At 42.8% G+C, this 22,253-nt stretch overlaps 1 protein-coding gene across 4 annotated transcripts in view; it reads right to left on the reverse strand.

Moving 5' to 3' along the window:
* LOC112227848 (zinc finger CCHC domain-containing protein 2) overlaps window positions 1-22,253 on the reverse strand; it is a 64,891-nt gene that overhangs the window by 32,286 nt on the left and 10,352 nt on the right. For all 4 annotated transcript variants that reach the window (XM_024392794.2, XM_024392795.2, XM_024392796.2 and 1 more), the window contains exons 2-3: window positions 17,303-17,435; window positions 17,041-17,111 (exon numbers count right to left, since the gene is read on the reverse strand). In XM_024392794.2, the coding sequence (XP_024248562.1) occupies window positions 17,041-17,111; window positions 17,303-17,435 (204 nt within the window). The remainder of the gene's footprint in view (window positions 1-17,040; window positions 17,112-17,302; window positions 17,436-22,253) is intronic.

A 22,253-nucleotide genomic window follows, 5' to 3' on the forward strand; every position in this document is an offset into this window, starting at 1 on the left:
TGATTTGATGTTTGTGAATGTGGTGTGTGTTTTGCTCTATGGCTGAGAAGATGAACGCCCTGTCAGATTCTATCACTTCACTGAGGCGACACAATGGATGCTGTGCCGATGCCTGCATTCCATGCTCATTCGTTCAGCCTTATCTGGAGGGCACTACCAGGGAGGCAGGCTGCATTCTCCTGCCACTGCCAGGCAACAGTAGCCATACCAAACAGCCAAACACCCATACCCTGGCCCTACCTAGCCTAGACCAGAGCCCTATATAGACCTAAACTAGCTCAGTCCCAGTCCCTCACCAATAGGCCTATACAGTCACAATCATTAGGGAAAGTTTGATTTGTAGTAAATTGCCAAAACACTTTTTGGAGAATGGAGGGAGACCAGATCAAAAGACGAGGAAGAGTGAGGTGCCCTAATACCCCAAAATGTTTTGTTTTGTTTCAGGTCAAATGTGTTTGTCTCAATTACGGACAGTAGTAAGAACGTATAGCTTTTACATAATATCACAACTTACATTAGGACTGACCCCATTTAGTCGATTGTTTGGTCGATAGGCTGTTGGTCAACTGAGATTTCTTTAGACGAGCAGGCATTTTTTTCATGGTGCACAAGACACCTGTCTGTTTCACACCTGTCTCAGTGGACTAATCCATTGCGGAGACCACGGAGATGGCACAGTTCATCACTAAGACATTGTATATGGTTATATTATGTAAAAATAATGGTGAAACAATAATAAATCTAATATTTTATAACAGTTGTGATTTTCCCCCTGTTGGATACGGTCGCTGTCCTCAGTTCTGAAACAATCTTCAGTGTACCGTAGAATTGGCGCCTTCCCTATGTTGCTATGTGCACAATAGCAAAGTTAACCAGCATATTGTGATTGAGAACAATGCGGCGGAGGCCTAATTGTCTAAGAAAATCGAGGAGAGGAAACCCCAATTTGGTTTAGGTCTATAATCAATAGCCTAACTGTTAAATGTGCCTGGCTTTAGAAAAATCTGCCATTCATACTGTACCAGTCAAAAGTTTGGAAACAACTACTCATTCAAGGTTTTTTTTTTTTTTTACTATTTTCTACATCAAAACTACAAAAGAACACATGAAATAATGTAGTATCCAAAAAAGTGTTAAATAAATCCAAATCTATTTTACATTGCGCCGCCCTATGGGACTCCCAATCACGGCTGGGTGTGATACAGCCTGGATTCGAACCAGGGTGTCTGTAGTGACGCCTCAGCACTGATGCATTGCCTTAGACCGCTGCGCCACTCGGGAGCACCCCCGAGTATCACTGTTCACAATGGACGACGAAATCAAAATGTTTAGGCTTATATTCTCGTCTAAACTGAAAAACACTTCAGTTGCTAAATGAAGGATGACAAGCACCATTTAAGCTGCGACTTTGTGTTACGGAAACAGCTGCGTCTCTCATCAATATCACTGTTCACCGTTTACTCCTGCTGTAACAGGGTGTAATTTGCTTAATAGTGGTAGTTGAGACATATAGTTAGCAGCATTAGAAAGCTAAATTGCTTCCCTTTTTTAAGCATGAGCCCCTATGCATTTAGTAGTATAAACTTAAAATGACTAAAACCATATTTAAAGTGTGCAGAAAAGATAATGGAGCAATATATTTGAAATGAGATCATCTTTGAGAACTATCAATCACCAAAATAAAAACTAAACAGTCAGGGAGAATCTAAAATTCCAAAAATGTCATGACATAGGGCCCCCGTTGATTTGGTTATAATGTTTGAGTCACTCAGATGCCTTAAGAACAAGGCATAAACCATGCTCGTGTTGCTCAACGGTCCCCCCGCCCAATCCACTTCTCTCGCTCTCCCTCCATTGAAAGTAAATGGCTTCCGATGTTTCCCAGCGCAATGCCGCTTCCTAGCAATGGGAACTTGTGTGTGATGGAGCGGTCGGAAACGAAATGGAGTGAGTGAGACACATAACGGAGGGGAAAGGGAAAAACCGTGGCTTGGTTTCTTTTTTGTTTTGAGTCGCTAATGTACACTAACAAATGGAACACTAGAGTCAACGTGAGTGAATTAAAGGTCATCTTTTGGACACAATTTCCCCAGCCCGACTGTTTAGATTACCTGCCCCGGGCAAATCGGGCAACCGTTAATGTCAATATATGAGTAAAAGTGACTGGTTTCTCTAGAAGCGAGCCTTGCTCACATGGCTGTCCTGTGCTGTCCCAGGGGTAAAGTCCACAGAGGGACAATCGGTTGTTTTTCCTACCTTTCACAAGGCAGTTTCACTAAACACACAAAACCCCACTTACTGACCCAAGCTTTGTGTGACAAGCCATGGATTAAAATGGCTTATTTTACAAAGCTATATGTTGAAAGGGCAGTGGTGTGGAGTGAACGGCCAAAAATCACTACACACTGAATAAAACTGCCTTGTTTAAAACCAAAGTGGCCAAACTGAAGCTTTTAGTCCTCTTTCTCTCGCGCTTTCATTCCCTGTTGACTTGTGTGTGTGGAGTACAGGGGGTGCATTGCTACTAGCGTCAGTGCAATGACATGCTAGCTGTTCCCGCAGACTTCCAGTCGTTGAGCCAACGACTATCAATTTAAAAGCGTGGCCCGCCATAAATATACATATTGGCAACAATTTAGCAGCGGTGGGCCACAGCTGCTAAATTAATATAGGGGAAACACTAGGAGCCTATATGGGCCCTGGGCTGTGTAGTGTTGCAGAGGCCTGTTGTCCCCCTCTCTCTTGGTCTGACTGGCTTGGCTGCTAATGCAGTCAGTGGATGCCCTGCTACACCCGTACTGTCACATCACTCTGCTTCTCACATACAAAACGAGAGTGACAAAGCAAGGATGTGTGGTGTGTCTGTGTGCTCATGTCTTTTCCTGCGTGAATGAGTGTGTAAGTGTGCCTGTCTGTCTCTTGGTGTGTCTGTACATAGGCTTACAGGGTGCCAGGTTTTGCCAGCCAGCCATGAGTTTTTACTGCCTTGCTTCCCAGCCCGTTCTGGCTATTCTGACTGAGTCGGCTCAGTTTACCAGCAAGTCCAGAACCAGACCCATAATATCACTCCAAATGTACCTCTGGGGAGAAATGACAGGAGTAAGTCTGCCTGTTATAGAGCACGGGGAAAAGGATGGGTTCACACTTGAACACACAGGTGCTTGGCAGCGCAGAGCTGGCTGGGTGGGTTAGAAAAGGAGATGATTAAAACCACCATGACCATCTCTCCCCACTCGGCGTGGCACAAACTGTCTGGCCGGGTTACATCCAAACACTCTTAAAACAGCTTCCTTCGTCACGTGAAAGGACTTTGACCATAGATTGTATAAAACACTTGGATGTTCCCCTATCGGTTGTAATGAAGGACTATTCAATTTCATTGATGGGACATGCCACAAATGTTTCTCCTGCACCTGGCTGTGTACTGGAGTGACGCGGGTTGATGATGCAAGCAAACCCTCTGGTCCCCAGGCCGGCGGTAGCCACAGCAGGCAGGCAGGTCTGGCTAGCTAGTACCATGCCAAGCCAAGTTCAGGGTGCAGTGATGCCTTCACTACCACACCGCTAGGCAATTTTTTAAATTTTTTATAACAATTCATAGTCAGCCAGAGAAACATATTTTGTAATTTTGTGGGGATGACCACAGGCTACTGAAGTCCATATTAAAAGAGATACCAGTATTACTCACAATACAAATAGTCTCATTGTTTGGATACCTGAAAGTAAGGGCGGCAGGTAGCCTAGTGTTCGGCCAGTAACCAAAAGGTTTCTGGTTTGAATCCCTGCGCCGACTAGGTAAAAAAAAGAAATCTGCCCATGTACCCTTGAGCAAGGCACTTAACCATAATTGCTCCTGTAAGTCGCTCTGGATAAGAGCGTCCACCATTTACATAAAAAAATAAAAAGTAAAGTAGTCCAAAACAGACAGCAACCCCATGTTCTTTCTACTTAGCTACAGTACAGCTTAGCAATCCCATTAGCATGTGCAAAATAATGGGAGTGGCAGGCTTACCTTGGTCTAGGTTCTGCTAGTATGCTCCAGATAGTAAGCCTAAACCATCTCACACAGCAACATTACACACTGAGCATTACTAGCCTTTTACTAGTTCTACTAAGGAAGCCAGGCTACATAATATAATGACACTATTAAGGTCGGACAAATCAGCAAACAAATGAAACTCCTAATTGTCAGTTAACTTTGGCAGGCAGACAAGTCAACACTGGAGCGAAAAGAGAAAAACATGGCTGTTGGCGGAAAACGAGACAGGATACGTGTGGTGGGGGCATTTAAGCACAACAGCAACATTTGCACAACATTTGCTCGCTCAGGCAAAAAGAGGCAAAGGATGAGGAAGAAAAAGATTAATATCTGGAGAATATTAACAACAACAGCCGGGCTGATACCACAGGCAAAATCCTAACACCATCGTCTGCCCGACTGTCCGGGAGTCTTCAGCCGTCCGTCAGTCACTCATCTCTGCAAACACCCATCACTCTGCCGTAAGGTGAGGACAGCATCAGAGACAGGCTGGGGAGTTATGACACAGAGTGAGTGAGAGAGATAGTGTGTGTGTGTCTAGCACAGCAGCAGTGTTTCCTCATCCCTCATTAGAGGCTAAATCACATGATCAGAGCGGTGAAAGAGGGGTGGTGGGCTGACTGGGGCTTGGCATGGGGCCTGGCTTGGTTAGGCTCAGGCAGGCAGGCAGGCTAGACAAAGGGAATCCCCCAGCGGAACACCTCTCTCCTGCTGCTCCCCTCTCTCTGGCAAACCCTGCCGTCTGTCCCTGCCCTACCATGGCACCACCTGCTGAGGTAATGGAGTCAATATACTGACAACAAAGACTAAAGTGACATACTGTATTATGAGGGTCAGTATGACCTAGCTTTAAGGGACATAACCTCTGCTGTGCCAGGATAAATACTTTGTGGACATACAGAGGCCATATGACACTAGCAAGAGAGCTGACTGGCACAAAGGACACTCAACCATATCAACATTGAGGAAAATGCAAGTCATCCCCCTCCATACATAACATGGAAGGAGGGAAGGGCTTGTCAATGTTTCCTCCCTTAGTTTGAGCAGCCCCTGTGCATTTTTACGAGACAAACACCCAACATGGGGAGGGGAGGGGGGGCGCCTATCTAGCTGCAACGTATCACAAACAACACATTGACAAAAACAAGCCAGTATGAACCCTAGCTGGTTTCCTTGTTTGGTAGAAACATGTGACAGTACTGGCGCGAGGAGGTGTGTCACACACACAAACAAACACACACACATTTATAGGAATTTGTCGAATTCCAGTCAGCTCCAAGGTCGTTGCCCTTGTTCCATTGCGTGAGTGGCGACCGCGGGGTAACTATTTACACACGAGCCCATGGCAAAAGATCAGGAGGGATACACGGTGGCGTTTTCAATGCTAGCCTGGCCCATCGCCCCTGATGACAAGTCAACAAATCGTCCGTCATCAAAAGCAGTTGAGCTGTAGCTCACGTAAAACTAAAACCAAGGCAAAAGCAGGACAGTCATTACCCTCAAATAATATCTTCACATGTATCAACACAGGCTTAGTTGATGAGTAAACCAACATGCCCCCGCACTAACAAAACACACAGTCACACACAATTAATTCCTCCTCTACAGGTATATGGTTTACACAGCGTCGGCTTCAGACCGATTCAGGATTATAGTCTCTGACTGTTGTGGCCATGCCAGCGTTCAGTAAACCAGCCCAAAATAATCTGAAAAGGAAACTGGCGGTAGAGCTTAACTTTGTGGTCTTCCTGAGGCCAGGCTGTGGTGTCTGTTTAAAACCTGCTAAATCGTTCCCACCAGACCATGAAGGAAGGTTGTGACCAAGACGAGAGGTCTGCTAGGAGATAGAATACAGACCCACTCTATCTGGGTTTTGATAGGCTAGCAGTGTCCTCAATCATTTTGTTTTTCTGCAATGTATAAGAAACAGGCGCCCTCCCACATAAAAAATAAATAAATACTATAGTGTATACTATGGTAGGAATACTAAAGCATTCACTGTAGTGTTTTTACAGACTGAAGTCTTTACTGTAGTATACTTAAGCAATAAGGCCCGAGGGGGTGTGGTATATGACCAATATAACACGGCCAAAGGCTGTTCTTCAGGCACGACAACGGAGTGCCTGGAAACAGGCCTTAGCAGTGGTATATTGGCCATATACCACAAACCCCGAGGTGCCTTAAAGCTATTATAAACTGGTTACCAATGTAATTAGAGCAATAAAAATAAATGTTTTGTCATACCCGTGGTATACGGTCTGATATGCCACGGCTGTCTGCCAATCAGCATTCAGGGCTTGAACCACCCAGTTTATAATGTAGTATTTACAGTTTACTATAGAATATACTACTATTTTTTTTACTACAGTATTTATACAGGTAATTAGTGTGGTGTTTTTGCTGACTGTAGTATTTACTGTAGTGTTTTTGGGGACAATACTGTAGTATTTACTAAACTGCTTTTGTTTTATTATCTTTGTCATGTAAGTGGGGTTTTCCCCTCGAGGAGAAATACTAAAAGAGCAAATTTTCCATAATCTATAGGTTGGTAGGACTGGGTTGTGAACAGAGTTGAGAGATTCTGCTCTTTTCTATAACCTGTAGAGAACACAATATATGGTCTATACTTGGCATGTAGGCTTCTCACTTATAGGTGGCACAAATTGGGATATAGGGGACGGGAATGGGCACGGTACATGCAAATTAAATACTGCAGTATTTATTATCGTAAAAAATAAATTAATTAAATGCTGTGTTTTTGCAGACTGTAGTATTTGTGAGTACATTTCTGTAGTATTTACTACAGTGATTTTTTTGGTGTAGTATTCTACAACATTCAATACTAAGTACTACACATGCTCGAGGGATACTACAGTGTGTAGTATAGTATTCTACAGTATACTACATAATTGTGACTTAGAATATGTGGACAACTACAAATACCTAGGTGTCTGGCTAGACTGTAAACTCTCCTTCCAGACTCACATTAAGCATCTCCAATCCAAAATTAAATCTAGAATCGGCTTCCTATTTCGCAACAAAGCATCCTTCACGCATGCTGCCAAACATACCCTCGTAAAACTGACCATCCTACGGATACTCGAATTCGGCGATGTCATCTATAAAATAGCCTCCAACACTCTACTCAACAAATCGGATGCAGTCTACCACAGTGCCATTCGTTTCGTCACCCATATACCACCCCCCACTGGCTCCAGGTCATCTACAAGTCTCTGCTAGGTAAAGCCCCGCCTTATCTCAGCTCACTGGTCACCATAGCAGCACCCACCTGTAGCACCCGCTCCAGCAGGTATATCTCACTGATCACTCCCAAAGCCAATTCATCATTTGCCCGCCTTTCCTTCCAGTTCACTGCTGCCAATGACTGGAATGAACTGCAAAAATCATTGAAGCTGGAGACCCATATCTCCCTCACTAGCTTTAAGCACCAGCTGTCAGAGCAGCTCACAGATCACTGTACCTGTAACATAGCCCATCCAATTACCTCATCCCCATACTGTATTTATTTATTTTGCTCTTTGCACCCCAGTATCTCTACTTGCACATTCATCTTCTGCACATCTACCATTCCAGTGTCTAATTGCTATATTGTAATTACTTCGCCACCATGGCCTATTTATTGCCTTACCTCCCTTATCCTACCTCATTTGCACTCACTGTATATAGATTTTTCTTTTTTCTACTGTATTATTGACTGTATGTTTGTTTATTCCATGTGTAACTCTGTTGTTGTATGTGCCGAACTGATGTGCTTGATCTTGGCCAGGTCGCAATTGTAAATGAGAAATTGTTCTCAACTAGCCTACCTGGTTAAATAAAGATGAATAAAAATATAAATAATTATATACTAAGAACTGTAGTATTTTGTATGTGTGATCATAAAAGCAATGGCCTAAAACGTGATTCCCAATAAGCTGAAAGACATGAACACAACAGTCTCTCCAAACAGATCTACATTAGGGGCTTTCTACTAGTGCTAACAGATAAAGAGGGAGGTTTGCAGCTCGGTTTAATTTGGAGCCTGGCGGGGGAGCCAGGCATGGTGAAATCACACCCAGCACCAGAGCCAACTGGCTGGCCCACTCCCCTCAGAGCAGAGCTGAAGGAAGACAGCCGTGGGCCCAGACACAGCTGTTGAGTGGTGTCTTTGACACAGGGCTGTGCTCTCACTCTCCCTTTCCCGCTTGCTTTTATTTATTTATTGAACCTTTATTTAACGAGGCAAGTCAGTTAAGAACAAATTCTTATTTACAATGACGGCCTACCAAAAGGCCTCCTGCGGGGACAAGGGCTGGGATTACAAATAAATAACTAAATAAAATATAGGACAAAAACCCACATCACGACAAGAGACAACACTACATTAAGAGAGACCTAAGACAACAACATAGCAAGGCAGCAGCACATGACATCACACAACAACATGGTAGCAACACATAACATTGTACAAACATTGGGCACCGACAACAGCACAAAGGGCAAGGTAGAGACAACAATACATCACGCAAAGCAGCTACAACTATCAGCAAGAGTGTCCATGATTGAGTCTTTGAATGAAGAGTGTCATAAAACTGTCCAGTTTGAGTGTTTGTTGCAGCTCGTACAGAGTGCAGTGATGTGTACTATAAGGAGCATTGGTGGCAAATCTGATGGCCGAATGGTAAAGAACACCTAGCCGCTCGAGAGCACCCTTACCTTCCAATCTATAAATTATGTCTCCGTAATCTAGCATGGGCAGGATGGTCATCTGAACCAGGGTTAGTTTGGCAGCTGGGGTGAAAGAGGAGAGATTACGATAGAGGAAACCAAGTCTAGATTTAACTTTAGCCTGCAGCTTTGATATGTGCTGAGAGAAGGACAGTGTACAGTCTAGTCATACTCCCAAGTACTTATATGAGGTGACTATCTCAAGCTCTAAACCCACAGAGGCAGTAATCACCCCTGTGGGGAGAGGGGCATACTTCTTACCAAAACACATGACCTTTGTTTTGGAGGTGTTCAGAACAAAGTTAAGGGTAGAGAAAGCTGGTTAGACACTAAGGAAGCTTTGTTATTGAGCATTTAACACAAAATTCGGGGAAGGGACAGCTGAATATAAGACTGTATCATCTGCATATAAATGGATGAGAGAGCTTCCTACTGCCTGAGCTATGTTGTTGATGTAAATTGAGAAGAGCGTGTGGCCTAGGATCAAGCCTTGGGGTACTCTCTTGGTGACAGGCAGTGGCTGAGACAGCAGATTTTCTGACTTTATACACTGCACTCTTTGAGAGGGGTAGTTAGCAAACCAGGCCAAAAAACCTTCAGAGACACCGGCCCACAAGAATGGAATGGTCTACCGTATCAAAATAGTTGGCCAAGTCAATAAAAATAGCAGGACAACATTGCTTAGAATCAAGGTCAATAGTGACATCCTTGAGAACCTTTAAATTTGAAGTGACACATCCATAATCTGAGCGGGAACCAGATTGCATACCAGATAGAATACTATAGACATCAAGAAAGCCAATCAATTGATTATTGAAAGGTTTTTCCAACACTTTTGATAAACAGGACAAAATAGAAATAGGCCTAGGAACAGTTAAGATCAGCTTGATCTCCCCCTTTAAATAAAGGATAACCCGTGGCTGTCCTAACCCAGATGGATTTTTGGGGTTAAGTTTCAGGAGCTCCTTTAGAACCTCAGACTCAGTGACTGCCTGCAGGGAGAAACTTTGTAGCGGGGCAGGGAAAAAAGAGGGAGAAGCATAGGGGACAGTTGCATTAGAAGGGGTGGGAGATGAGGAAATGTTGGACGGGCAACGAGCCATGGCTGAGTCAAATAGAAATCCTGACTTAATGAAGTGGTGATTAACGAGCTTCTTGTCAGTAACAACCACACCATCAACTTTAAGGTACATGGGCGGCTGTGAGGAGGAGGGTTTATTCTCCAGGTCTTTAACCATTTTCCAGAACGTCTTGGGGTTAGCCTGAGTCCACTTATTTCTCATTTGCCTAAACGAGAGCCAGTCAACCTGAGTATGAGTGTGCCGAGCCTTTCACCAAATCCAATTCTTGAGGTGGAGTAACTCTGCAGGATCACAGTCGAACCAGGGGCTGAACCTGTTTATTTCTAATTTTTTTAATGGGGGTGTGTTTGTTAACAATCCCACTGAAAATATCAAAAAAGAAGGTCCAAGCATCTTCCACAAAGAGGAAGGATCAAGCGGATTCTATACCATTTTACAGAAGCCAGTTCATGAAGGAAGGCGTGCTCATTAAAGTTTTTTTAGCAAGCGTCTATGACAAATCAGGACAGGTTGTTTCACTGAGCAGCCATTACGAACACAGGCTGTAAAACAGTGATCACTAAGGTCATTACAGAAAATACCAGACTGATACCCAACAGGATTATTTGTGAGGATAACATCAAGAAGAGTAGCCTTTTCTGGGAGTTTGGAGTCTTACCTAGTGGGATTGGTAATAATCTGAGAAAGATTTAGGGAGTCCCATTGCTTTAGGACTTGGTCAGGTGGTTTAAGCATGTCCCAGTTTAGGTCACCTAGCAGGACACATTCAGACTTAGTGTAAAGGGGCCAGGAGAGAGCTTAGGGCAGTTAGGGTACATGCCGGTGCTGATGGAGGACGAAGGCACACAGCAACAGTCAACAAAGAGCTATTTGAAACTTTAATACTTAAAACCAGCAAATCAAATTGTTCGGGGACAGACTTGGTGGAGACAACCAAGCACTGAAGGTGATCCTTGGTAAAGATTGCCACTCCCCCACCTTTGGAAGATTTGTCTTTCCAAAAAAAAGGTTATCACCAGAAGAGTTAACATCAGTATTCAAAACACTCTTCCTTAACCATGTCTCAGTAATGACCAACCCAAACTTTCAATTAATCCATTTTTGCTTTTATGAGAGCAGAAATCAGTGAAGCAGATATCAGAGCACAAGTCAGAATTGGGGCTAGCAACAGTACATGGGCCAGGGTGTACATGCACATTTCCAGGTATTATCAACAGTAATACAATCAAGGCACGACATAGGACAGGGAGAGAGAGCTCTGCAGTGCTGATTTATGATATCTGAATGTGCATCAGATGGCAACGAGATCATATTGTACAGCAATTTCATCAGGTAACATGAATACAAAGCTGGCGAGAGGTGGTTAGAATGGGCTGGAAGGCCACATGTCTGTGTAACCAATAGAGAGTCAGAGTCCCGAGTGTGGGGACAAACAGTTGGGTAAAGAAAGTTCGTAGTCAACATGCAGGAGTCGTGAGGCAAATAGCAAAATGCAACATTTTTTTTCTTAACATAATGGCTTGGGGCTAGCCATTGTAAGATCAGAGTCACTCGCCCCAACAGTGCCTGTGTGCTGGAGGCGAGCGAAAGCTCGGGAGAGGAGGGAGGGGGGTGTAGTGGGGGTACCTGTACCAGGCAGGGAGACAACCAGGGCAGACGGTGAACAGATCGCCAGGTGGAATCCAAGCAGCAGGCAACAGGAGTAGGTGTCACACCCACTTGGGAGAAGCTTTTATTTCTGCAGGCAAATGCCAGTGAATGAATGGTTTCTGAACAGCAGGAGGGGGCTTCAAGGCCTCTTGATTTGGGTGGGGTAGCCTGCCATTTGTTAGGCTCAAGGGCTTTGATACCTCTCGCTTCACACGTCAGTGCTAATTGAAGTTGTATCTCTTTGTCCTAGCAAGCTTGGTAGCCTTAGCATTCAGCCCTTATAAAGTAAAATATATACATCGATTTTTATTCTTGGCTTTTAAAAGTTTTTTAAAATTTAAATCGCTTCAGACTAAGCATTACTCACTCAGTTCCAGGTTGGATGGTGTTTTCAGGTTTCTGTTTGTTTGCTGTATAGTTTGAGAATAATAATCCTTGGGTGTAGGAAGCATTCCAGGTAATTCCATCCAAAATCAGGTTGTAGGTTTTGAGTTTTGATTTGGAGTGAAGATGATGTTGTTTATGGTAGCATACTGTATATGTCCCTGCCAAAGAAATCCAAGTTTGTCTACTCTAAATCTCCTTTTTTTTTGTTGAAAAACTCGCTGAAAAATGTGGGAGCTCATCTGCTCATGCATGACCTCTCCCCTCTCTCCCTGGTGTAGAGTATGTTTTGCTCTCTTTAAGTCACACTACAGGATGTTTAACCCAAGAGATCGCACCACTTGTATTTTTTATCTACACAGGAGGGTGAGCGAGTCAGAGGGGGAAAAGAGAGGAAAGTAAATATGGAAATAAAAAAAGGGATATACATTTCTTTCAATATTTCAGGAGCCGAAGGGAAGAGTTGGAGAAAATATATCCTGTAACACTCCCTTCCCCTCCCCTCTCCTCTCCTTCCTCCGTTCTTCTTTTTCCTGGAGTAGTGACCTCTATGGCCAATGCTTCTAGAATCATGCTATCAAATGCCACTGGCACAGGACACACTCACAGGAAACTCCACTGCACTGCACTGGCTGTTCCACAAGCAACGCAAGGTTCGATACTGTGACCAAAACAGTAGTATTTGCGACCGTTTGACTTGGCAATGCGACAGAGTGATTTTTTTTCTACCTGGACACGTTAATTGTGAACCAAAAACTATCTTTTTACATTTTTTCCTTTTCATGATTTATTCAAACAGTAATGTGCAATTGGCCGAAAATAAACCAACGTTCTGAAGAGGAAACAATGGCACGGGATTGCCTGTGTGTGTGTGCAGTGCGAATAGGGCCTATACAGTCATGTCCATAAATATTTGGACATTGACAAAGTTATTATTTTAGCTATCTAGCACAGCTAGCATGTTAGAGTTGAAATTAAAAACATTTGATGGTATTTACATTCCAAATCGGGTGAACGGTGTAGAAATTACAAGCACAGTGGTCCCCCCTTTTAAAGGAACCAAAAGTAATTGGACAATTGGCAGCTGGTCCATGGCCAGGTGTGTGTTATTCCCTCATTAGTTATTTTACAAGTAAGCAGATAAAAGGCCTAGAGTTGATTTCAAGCATGGCATTTGCATTTGGAATCTGTTGCTGTTAACCCTCAAAATGAAGTCCAAAGAGCTGTAACTAGCCATCATTAGAGCTAGCAAAAACATTTGGTGTGGCCAAATCAACTATTTGGTACGTTCTTAAAACGAATGCACTGGTGAGCTCAGGAACACCAAAAGGCCCGGGAGACCACGGAAAACAACTGTGGTGGATGACAGAAAAGTTCTTTCCCTCGTGAAGGAAAAACCCCTTCACAACAGTTGGGCCAGATCAAGAACACCCTCCAGGAGGAAGGCGTATCTGTGTCAAAGTCAACAATCAAGAGAAGACTTCACCAGAGTAAATACATAGGGTTTACCACAAGATGTAAACCATTGATAAGCCTCATAAACAGGAAGACCAGGTTAGAGTTTGCCAAAAAACAAAGCCTGTACAGTTCTGGAACAACATCCTATGGACAAATGAGACAAAGATTAACTTGTACCAGAATGATGGGAAGAGAAGAGTATGGAGAAGGAAAGGAACTGCTCACCGTATTCTTAAATCAGCAGACTCAATAGCCTTGGTTTGTTTCTCTAACGACTCCTTCGCCTGGTTCACTAAGTACTTCTCAGCTAGAGTTCAGTATGTCAAATTGGAGGGCCTGTTGTCCGGACCTCTGGCAGTCTCTACAGGGGTGCCACAGGGTTCAATTCTCAGGCCGACTCTTTTCTCTGTATATATCAATGATGTCGCTCTTGCTGCGGGTGATTCTTTGATCCACCTCTACGCAGATGACACCATTCTGTATACATCTGGCCATTTTTTGGACACTGTTAACTAACCTCCAGATGAGGAGGAACAACGCCATACAACACTCCTTCTGTGGCGTCCAACTGCTCTTAAATGCTAGGAAAACGAAATGCATGCTCTTCAACCGATAGCTGCCCGCACCCGCCCGCCCGACTAGCATCAATACTCTGAACGCGTAGAATATGTGGACAACTATAAATACCTAGGTGTCTGGCTAGACTGTAAACTTTCCTTCCAAGCTCACATTAAGCATCTCCAATCCAAAGTTAAATATAGAATCAGCTTCCTATTTCGCAACAACGCCTCCTTCACTCATATTGCCAAACTTACTCTCGTAAAACGGACTATCCTACCGATCCTTGACTTCAGAGATGTAATTTACAAATTAGCCTCCAACACTACTCAGCAAATTGGATGCAGTCTATCACAGTGCCATTTGTTTTGTCACCAAAGCCCCATATACTACCCACCACTGTGACCTGTATGCTCTCCTTGGCTGGTCCTCACTACATATTCGTTGCTAAACCCACTGGCTCCAGGTCATCTATAAGTCTTTGCTAGGTATATCTCCGCCTTATCTCAGCTCACTGGTCACCATAGCAACACCCACCCGTAGCACACGCTCCAGCAGGTATATTTCACTGGTCATCCCCAAAGCCAACACCTCTTTTGGCCGCCTTTCCTTCCAGTTCTCTGCTGCTGCCAATGACTGGAACGAATTGCAATAATCACTGAAGTTGGACACTTATCTCCCTCACCAACGGTCAGAGCAGCTTACCAAACGCCACAGCTGTACACAGCCCATCTGTAAATAGCCCATCCAACCATCTACCTACCTCATCCCCATATTTGTTTTTCTGCTTTTTAGCACACCAGTATTTCTACTTGCACATCCCTGTCGACACATATCACACCAGTGTAAATTGCTAAATTGTAATTACTTTGCCACTATTGGCCTATTTATTGCCTTACCTCCTTACATCATTTGCACACACTGTATACAGTTTTTTTCTATTGTGTTATTGACTGTACGTTTGTTTATCCCATGTGTAACTCTGTATTATTGTTTTTGTTGCACTGCTTTGCTTTATCCTGGCCAGGTCACAGTTGTAAATGAGAACTTGTTCTCAACTGGCCTACCTGGTTAAATAAAGGTGAAATAAATAAATGATCCGAAGCATACCACCTCCTCTGTGAAGAAAGGTGGAGGTAGTGTTATGGCTTGGGAGTGTATGGCTGCTAATGGAACTACTTCCCTTGTATTTATTGATGATGGGACTGCTGACAAAAGCAGCAGGATGAATTCTGAAGTGTTTAGGGCTATTTTACCTCCTTTAGATTCAGCCAAATGCTTCAAAACTCTTTGGACGGTGCTTCACAGTGCAGATGGACAATGACCCGAAGCATACTGCTAAACCAATACAATACTTTTTAAGGCAAAGTGGGATGTTCTGCAATGACCAAGTCAATCATCTGACTTGAATCCAACAAGCAGGAACTGAAGACAGCTGCAGTAAAGGCTTGGCAGAGCATCACTTGGGAAGAAACCCAGCATCTGGTGATGTCTATGGGTTCCAGACTTCAGGCAGCCATCGACTACAATGGATTTGTAACCAAGTATAAAAACTGACAATTTAATTTATAATTGTTAGGTTGTCCAATTACTTTGAGCCCCAAAAATGGTGATGGTAGGGGCTATGTATAAAAAATGGTATTAATTCCTTAAATTAAAGACCCTTAAATTAAAGATGAAAGTCTACACTTAAAGCACATCTTGATTGTTTCCTTTCAAATCCATTGTGGCAGCGTACAGAGCCAAAATTATGCAAATTGTGTGACTGTCCAAATACTTATGGACCTGACTGTATGTTTACCACTTTGTGTAGCTGTTAACAATGCTAATGATAGCCTAACAGTCTTCGGGTCAATGGAAATGCAATTAAAAGTGAACTACAAAGTAGCCTATGCCTACCTGGCAGAAACACAGTGATGGAAAAAGTACGTAATTGTCATACTTGAGTAAAAGTAAAGATACCTTAATAGAAAATGACTCAAGTAAAAGTCATCCAGTAAAATGTGCGTGTTCCTAGGGCTTCCCACTAGATGTCAACAGTCTTTCATTTTAGTCTAGAATTTGTAGTTTTTCTAAGTGGCTCACATTTTGGCTGTAGTGTTTTCAGGCGTGTGGATGAGAGCGCGTTCTTTGTTGTTTATCTCCGGTAATGAACATACTATTCTCTGTCTTAAATTTGATCATTTATTTATGTATTATGGCACCTTAGGTTTGATTATAAATGTTGTTTGACTTGTTTGGATAAGTTTATTGGTAACGTTTGGGATTCATTTTGTATGCATTTTGAATCTGCATTTTGGTGGATTATTGAATGAAGCGCGCCAGCTAAACTGAGTTTTTGGGGATATAAAGAAGGACATTATCGAACAAAATGACTATTTGTGATGTAGCTGGGACCTTTTGGAGGGCCAACAGAAAAAGATCTCCAAAAGGTAGGGCATTTATTATATTGCTATTTCTGACTTTCGTGGCGCACCTGCCTGGTTGAAAAATGTTTTTCATGCTTTTGTATGCGGGACGCTGTCCTCAGATAATCGCATGGTGTGCTTTTGCCGTAAATCCTTTTTGAAATCTGACACAGTGGCAGGATTAACAAGAATTTAAGCTTTATTTTGATGTATGACACTTGTATTTTCATGAATGTTAAATATTTATATCTCTGTAATTAGAATTTTGCGCTCTGCAGTTTCACAGGATATTGTCGAGGTGGGTCGCTAGCGGAACGCCTGCGCCAGAAAGGTTGAAGGGTAACTACAGAAAACAAAATCTACATTTCTCAGGTTTTTTCCAGACCTCAAATTGTTCCCTGATGTGGTTTAAGCATTGTTGTAGACATAGATGAAAAAAATATTGTTTTCTAAAATTCTACCCTTTAGAGGATTTAGCAGAAAATAACACATGGCACTTTGAAATCTGCAATTCACTTTCTTTTCTTTGCTGTAAATCTATCAAAATCAACGTAAGAACACAAGGGCATGCTACTAAAAAAAAAAGGCTAGTCATGATTATCCTGGTTCCGTATGGAATGCAGGCACATTATGGGACACAGGCCAGGTCATTATCAATGATCATGTTTTTTTTTATTTTTATGAGACAATTGGTGCGCGTAAGTTTAATACACTGCAATGACTGGGAACATACCACAAAATTGTATTCCCTGTCTGTCCTCCTCCGTAAGATCCCCTTCAACACGATCTTCTCTACATGCACGGCTGTGAGGAGAGAGGGAAGAGGATTAGCACATACTGTACAGTCTTATTGGAACTGCTTCACAGTAATAATAGTTTAAATATATGGGGCTGTGCATACAGTTGTAATTTTCTTCCCAATTGACTGTGAGGGATTTATAACACTGTGGGGGTGGGTGTGTGTGTATACACTTGTGTGTTCTTCACTGGCTTACCTTCCCTTTGGGCCCTTCTGCTGGGGGGTGTCTGGCTGGCGTGGCGAGCCTGTGCCTGCGTCCTCTCACCCAGACTTGCCTCGATGGTGACTGCTGCTGGGCCATGCTCCTCTGCTTTCTGGGCCTTGTTGTGCTGTCGGAACACAAAGGGACTAGTGAGTAGAAAGCTTTCAACATCACAGCTGTACTCGGGCATTTAAAAGATGACATCCCACACAGCAAGGTCACCAAGATGAATCAAACTATCAAGCTCCCAGAACATCTGTCAGGTGTGAGCGAACGGCTATCTGGTCGAATACTAAAATGTTGCCGCCTGTGCCATTGTTGCAGTGGTGCTTTTGTCCGTCAGGGACCCATGTTGTTGTTCATAAGTTGGTCTTTGAACACTTGCATAGGGGATGAGACATACAGCAGCCAGCCCTCCACCACACACTCACACAGCTTGGGTTGCAAAGGGTTGGAAACTTTCCGGAATGTTTCCATGGGAAGTTAAGCCCGGGAATTTGGGGAATTTTGCTTAAATTCATCAAAAAAAGTTAGCTTATAACAATGAACCCTTTTTGTGGGATACACAAGGCAATTCTAGGTCTTGTGGCATATTTTGGTTGAACTGTCCCCAATTCAATGGAATTGCAACCCTATGCATGCACAGTGCATGCTTCCATCACATGTGCAGCTGATTCTCAAGATCTTGCACACTAATGAGATGCTATTGAGCCCACACCACTACACTGTCTGAGCCAAGGACTACACGCTTTCTGGTAAGTTTTGATTACAATACTGGGTGGGGTGAATATATTTTATGACATACATGATTTTTTGTTAACTAGTAAATAGTATCCTACAGCAAAGTGTTTTTAAATCATTTCTAACTTGTTAACAATTTCTGCTAGTTTTAGCTAGCTTGAGCCTGCTAACTGAGGAGTGTTAATTCACCTGTTTCACTTCTACTCAAGGTGAAAATGATGAATCAGACACCTTATCGATAGCAACAGCTCATGGTCCTTCTGGAATCAGAAGGTTTTTTGACTCAATGGCGGAACATAGAGAAATGCTGATGAATGTCTTGCTCGAGCTGTATATGTAACTGGTTCACCTTTGGTGCTCAAAGGCAATGTGTATTGGAAGAGATTTCGGAATGTTCTTTGCCCAGCATACACCCCTCCAACCGGACATGCTTAATCTACTAATTTGCTGGATGCAGAGTTCAACAGAGTTCAAGTGAAGGTGAAGTGAGAAGAATAAGAGCACCACATTGAAGCTGCCTAGCAACACCCGTCGGGGTGGTGTTGTCATCATGTTTGACAGTCTCCTGGAGGGGAAGGAGTCTCTCCAAGAAATGGCCATATCACAGTCTGTCGAGAAGATCCTCCTGGATGATATATTTTGAGAGAGAGTGGTAAGCCTGAAACCTATAGCAGTAGACATTGTACAGATTGATGGAGACAATGCCATCCTGTCTGATGTTCAGTCTCTGCTTGCAAATGTAAGAGAATAAATCCGTACTGCCTTGCCCACTTCACTGTTGCTCCAAGCAGAGGAAACTACAGTTCTGAAATGCATCAAAAGCGTGAAGACTTCTGTCTGAAACCCTTACATGCCGCAGTGTACATGTTGGACCCCAAGTATGCTTGCAAGAGCATCCTGTCTGGTGCAGAGATCAACAAGGCCTATGGTGTCATCACTACCGTGTCTTGCCACCTTGGTCTGGATGAGGGCAAGGTTCTTGGCAGTCTGGCAAAGTACACTTCCAAGCAAGGGCTTTGGGATGGAGATGCAATATGGCAGTCATGCCAACATATCACATCAGCCACTTGGTGGAAGGGACTTGGTTGATCTGAGGTTCTTCCCCTGTTGCCTCCATCATCCTCCAAATCCCACCAACATCAGCCGCCTCAGAGCACAACTGGTCCTTGTTTGGGAACAAACACACTAAAGCACGCAACAGGCTGACCAATACAAGGGTTGAAAAATTGGTGGCCATCCATTTGAGGCTTTTTGACAACCAGCCATCCTCAACAAGGTTGGAAAGTGACAGGACATTGAGGAGGTGATAAAATATTTTAAATGTTGAAAGATAATGATTACATAATTCCACTCTGAAACCTTATAATTGTATGAAATTGATTAGAATCCTAAATTATAATCTGATAATGCGTGTGGTTTTAGTCCGAATTAACAATGTATCTGTATAGTGGAAAAACGCACTGTCTGAGCAAGGCGTAGCTTAGGATTTGAACTTGTATGTGTGTGCCGAAGAAAGAAAAAAACGTGAACAATTAAACTGTGTTTGGACCGTTCTGGCTAGGCCTCTGAGAAATTTATGATAGCATAGGGAGTACTTCTCAAGGTTCCCCTAATCTCGGGGGAATGGAACGGTCGGCTGGGTAGTGATACACAGTGGTGAGAGCTATGGAGAAGGATAAAACTCACCTACTGTTTGGTGGTATGTATGTGCGTAGGATACCTACTGTTGGTGTGTATGTATGTGCGTAGGATATGTACTGTTTGTGTGGAAGTATGTGCGCAGCTATAAAATGGATGTCTTTGTATAATGGACTTCAGAACATTCTTGTGAATAAACTGTACTATCTTTTGGCATAGGCTGAGTCTTTGACTAATTATTATTAAACCCATGGTCTTACAGATCTCGGGATTGGTCAGAGCTATTGATTATCAGTTATTATCATTGGGATTGAACATTCTCATGACAGGAGGTCCAGGGAGAAGACATGGAAGCATGAGAGGAAGACAGCCTAGAAACTAAAGCTTTGGGTATCATTTTACAGATGTACGCTGAAAATATTTTTGGGAGATGCGATGGATCACTGGGGATCATTCAATATTCCCTTTCTTGTTGTTCAGTGAAATCATCACATGTGAAGTCAACTAATTTAATTAAAAGTTCAATTTGTAAGTAAATTGTTTAAAAAAATAATTTTAATCATTTGCAAATATGTCTACTTATGATAAGGTAAAAGGTTTATGTTTCTGTCTCCATATGATATGGTAAATATATCCAATGCAAAAAAAATCTACATTTAAATGGTATTAATATTAATTTGCATATATTCCCACGGAAAGTTTCCACCTCTGAATATTCCCCAAAAAGTGCAACCCTAAACACAGTATTAATGTACTTCATTACATCCTTGATAGAATCAATTAGCATTTACATATTCATAATTGATCATGGGTTTTGCTGCATCATTTCCCAGAGATCTCTTTTTGCACGCACACACGCCCTGCTTGCAGCCCATGAGAAGGGGTCAGGGCTTTGGTCCCTGGCTATCAGCTAGGAGGCAGAGCTGACAACCAGACTGACAGTTATACCTCCGCTGAAGGTCATGGGAGAACAGAACACAGTTCAGCCCTGGCATATCAGCGCAACACAAGCCCCAACACAAGCCAGAGGAGAGAGAGGGGACAGATACAGTAATGCTATTGGAGAACTGGTACTAGGGCTTATATGATAATAGCAAAAGCCTAGTCCTGTATGCTTCAAATATACCAGGGGAAAACCAACCATAGCATTCAATAGATGGATAGCCTTAGTCCTATATCAGTGGCACTTGAATGATGCCAAACACAAAACACTGCGACCACATCAGCTTCTGCTGGCTTGAAGCGTTTCCTCCCTCTTTACATTTGACATGGTCCAGGAACAACTGGCCTTACAAATGGGAGCTCTGATTTAATTTGGCATTAACTGGACATCTGCTGCTGCTGCAGTGGAGAGAGGTGATTCACCATGAGGCCATCAAGGTCTATTTCTGGAACGGGTTAGTCAGTGGACATCACTCCTTTTCATCCAACATGGTTCAGTGGAGATTGATGTAATGAACTGCATGTTGAACTGCAGAGGGAGTCTCTCTATGAGCCTGCTTACAGTTGGGTAAATACACTTGAATTCTATAACTTTTTGACAGCACCGCTTTTGATATGAACAAAACTTTCCATAAATGTTTGCCCATTGTAGAAGTACTCAAAGTGACTTTTTGGACCTTGATGCCAAAACATTCAAGAGATAAAGGTGCTCAAAGTTGACCTATTTTGCATACGCCACCATAACATGAGATACCAATGTCTTCATCAGTAGAAATTAAATGGTTGAGACTGATAACATTTAAAAGCTTACAAACTGAGTTGTCAAACTATTTCATAATTCGCATTTAAGGTTAAAAATATTTTTAAAAATGCATCAACTCTATTTTTTAAATATTCACATATGCTGTAGCTTAGACCCTACTTAAATCTGAGGTTTTAGTGTTGTGACCGCAATCGGTTGAGACAACATGCTCTTGAATACAGGGCGAGTGTCATGTTTTTGCTGATAAATGGACTAAAATGGGAATAAAATTGAAATTTCTACTTTCAAATGGTGCCACAAAGACGGTTGGAGGTCCACACCAGTGGAGGTTGGTAGGAGGAGCTATAGGAGCGGTATCAAACACAAACATATGGAAACCACGTCTGACTCCGTTCCATTTATGCCATTCCAATGACCCCGTCCTCCTTTAGCTCCTCCAACCAGCCTCCTCTGGACCACACATCAGAGAGTGTTGAATTGAATGGGAGGGAATATCTGTTGTTTAAATTATACTGTCAACCCATCAACAATTTCCTATTGAAATCATATAAAATATAGATCATTGAATAGACATGACCATTTAAGATCACATTCAACAGTGGGTGGACCGGCCACCATCTTTGTGGTAGTAATTAGAAGTAAAAATGTAAATTCAAGTTAAATGTCAATGGTGTACCAGCTAAATTACAGTGGTCTGAAGGGATAGGTCCATTCTATTTCTATTATTGAAATGACACCCACCCTGTATTCAAGAGCATGTTGTCTCTCAACCAATGGCGGGCACACCACAAAAACCTCAGGTGATGGAAAGTAGGGTCTAAGCTACAACATGTGAATATGATAAAAAGATAACTGATGTGA

The sequence above is a fragment of the Oncorhynchus tshawytscha genome, linkage group LG29 (assembly GCF_018296145.1).
Source record: "Oncorhynchus tshawytscha isolate Ot180627B linkage group LG29, Otsh_v2.0, whole genome shotgun sequence".
Taxonomy (NCBI): domain Eukaryota; kingdom Metazoa; phylum Chordata; class Actinopteri; order Salmoniformes; family Salmonidae; genus Oncorhynchus; species Oncorhynchus tshawytscha.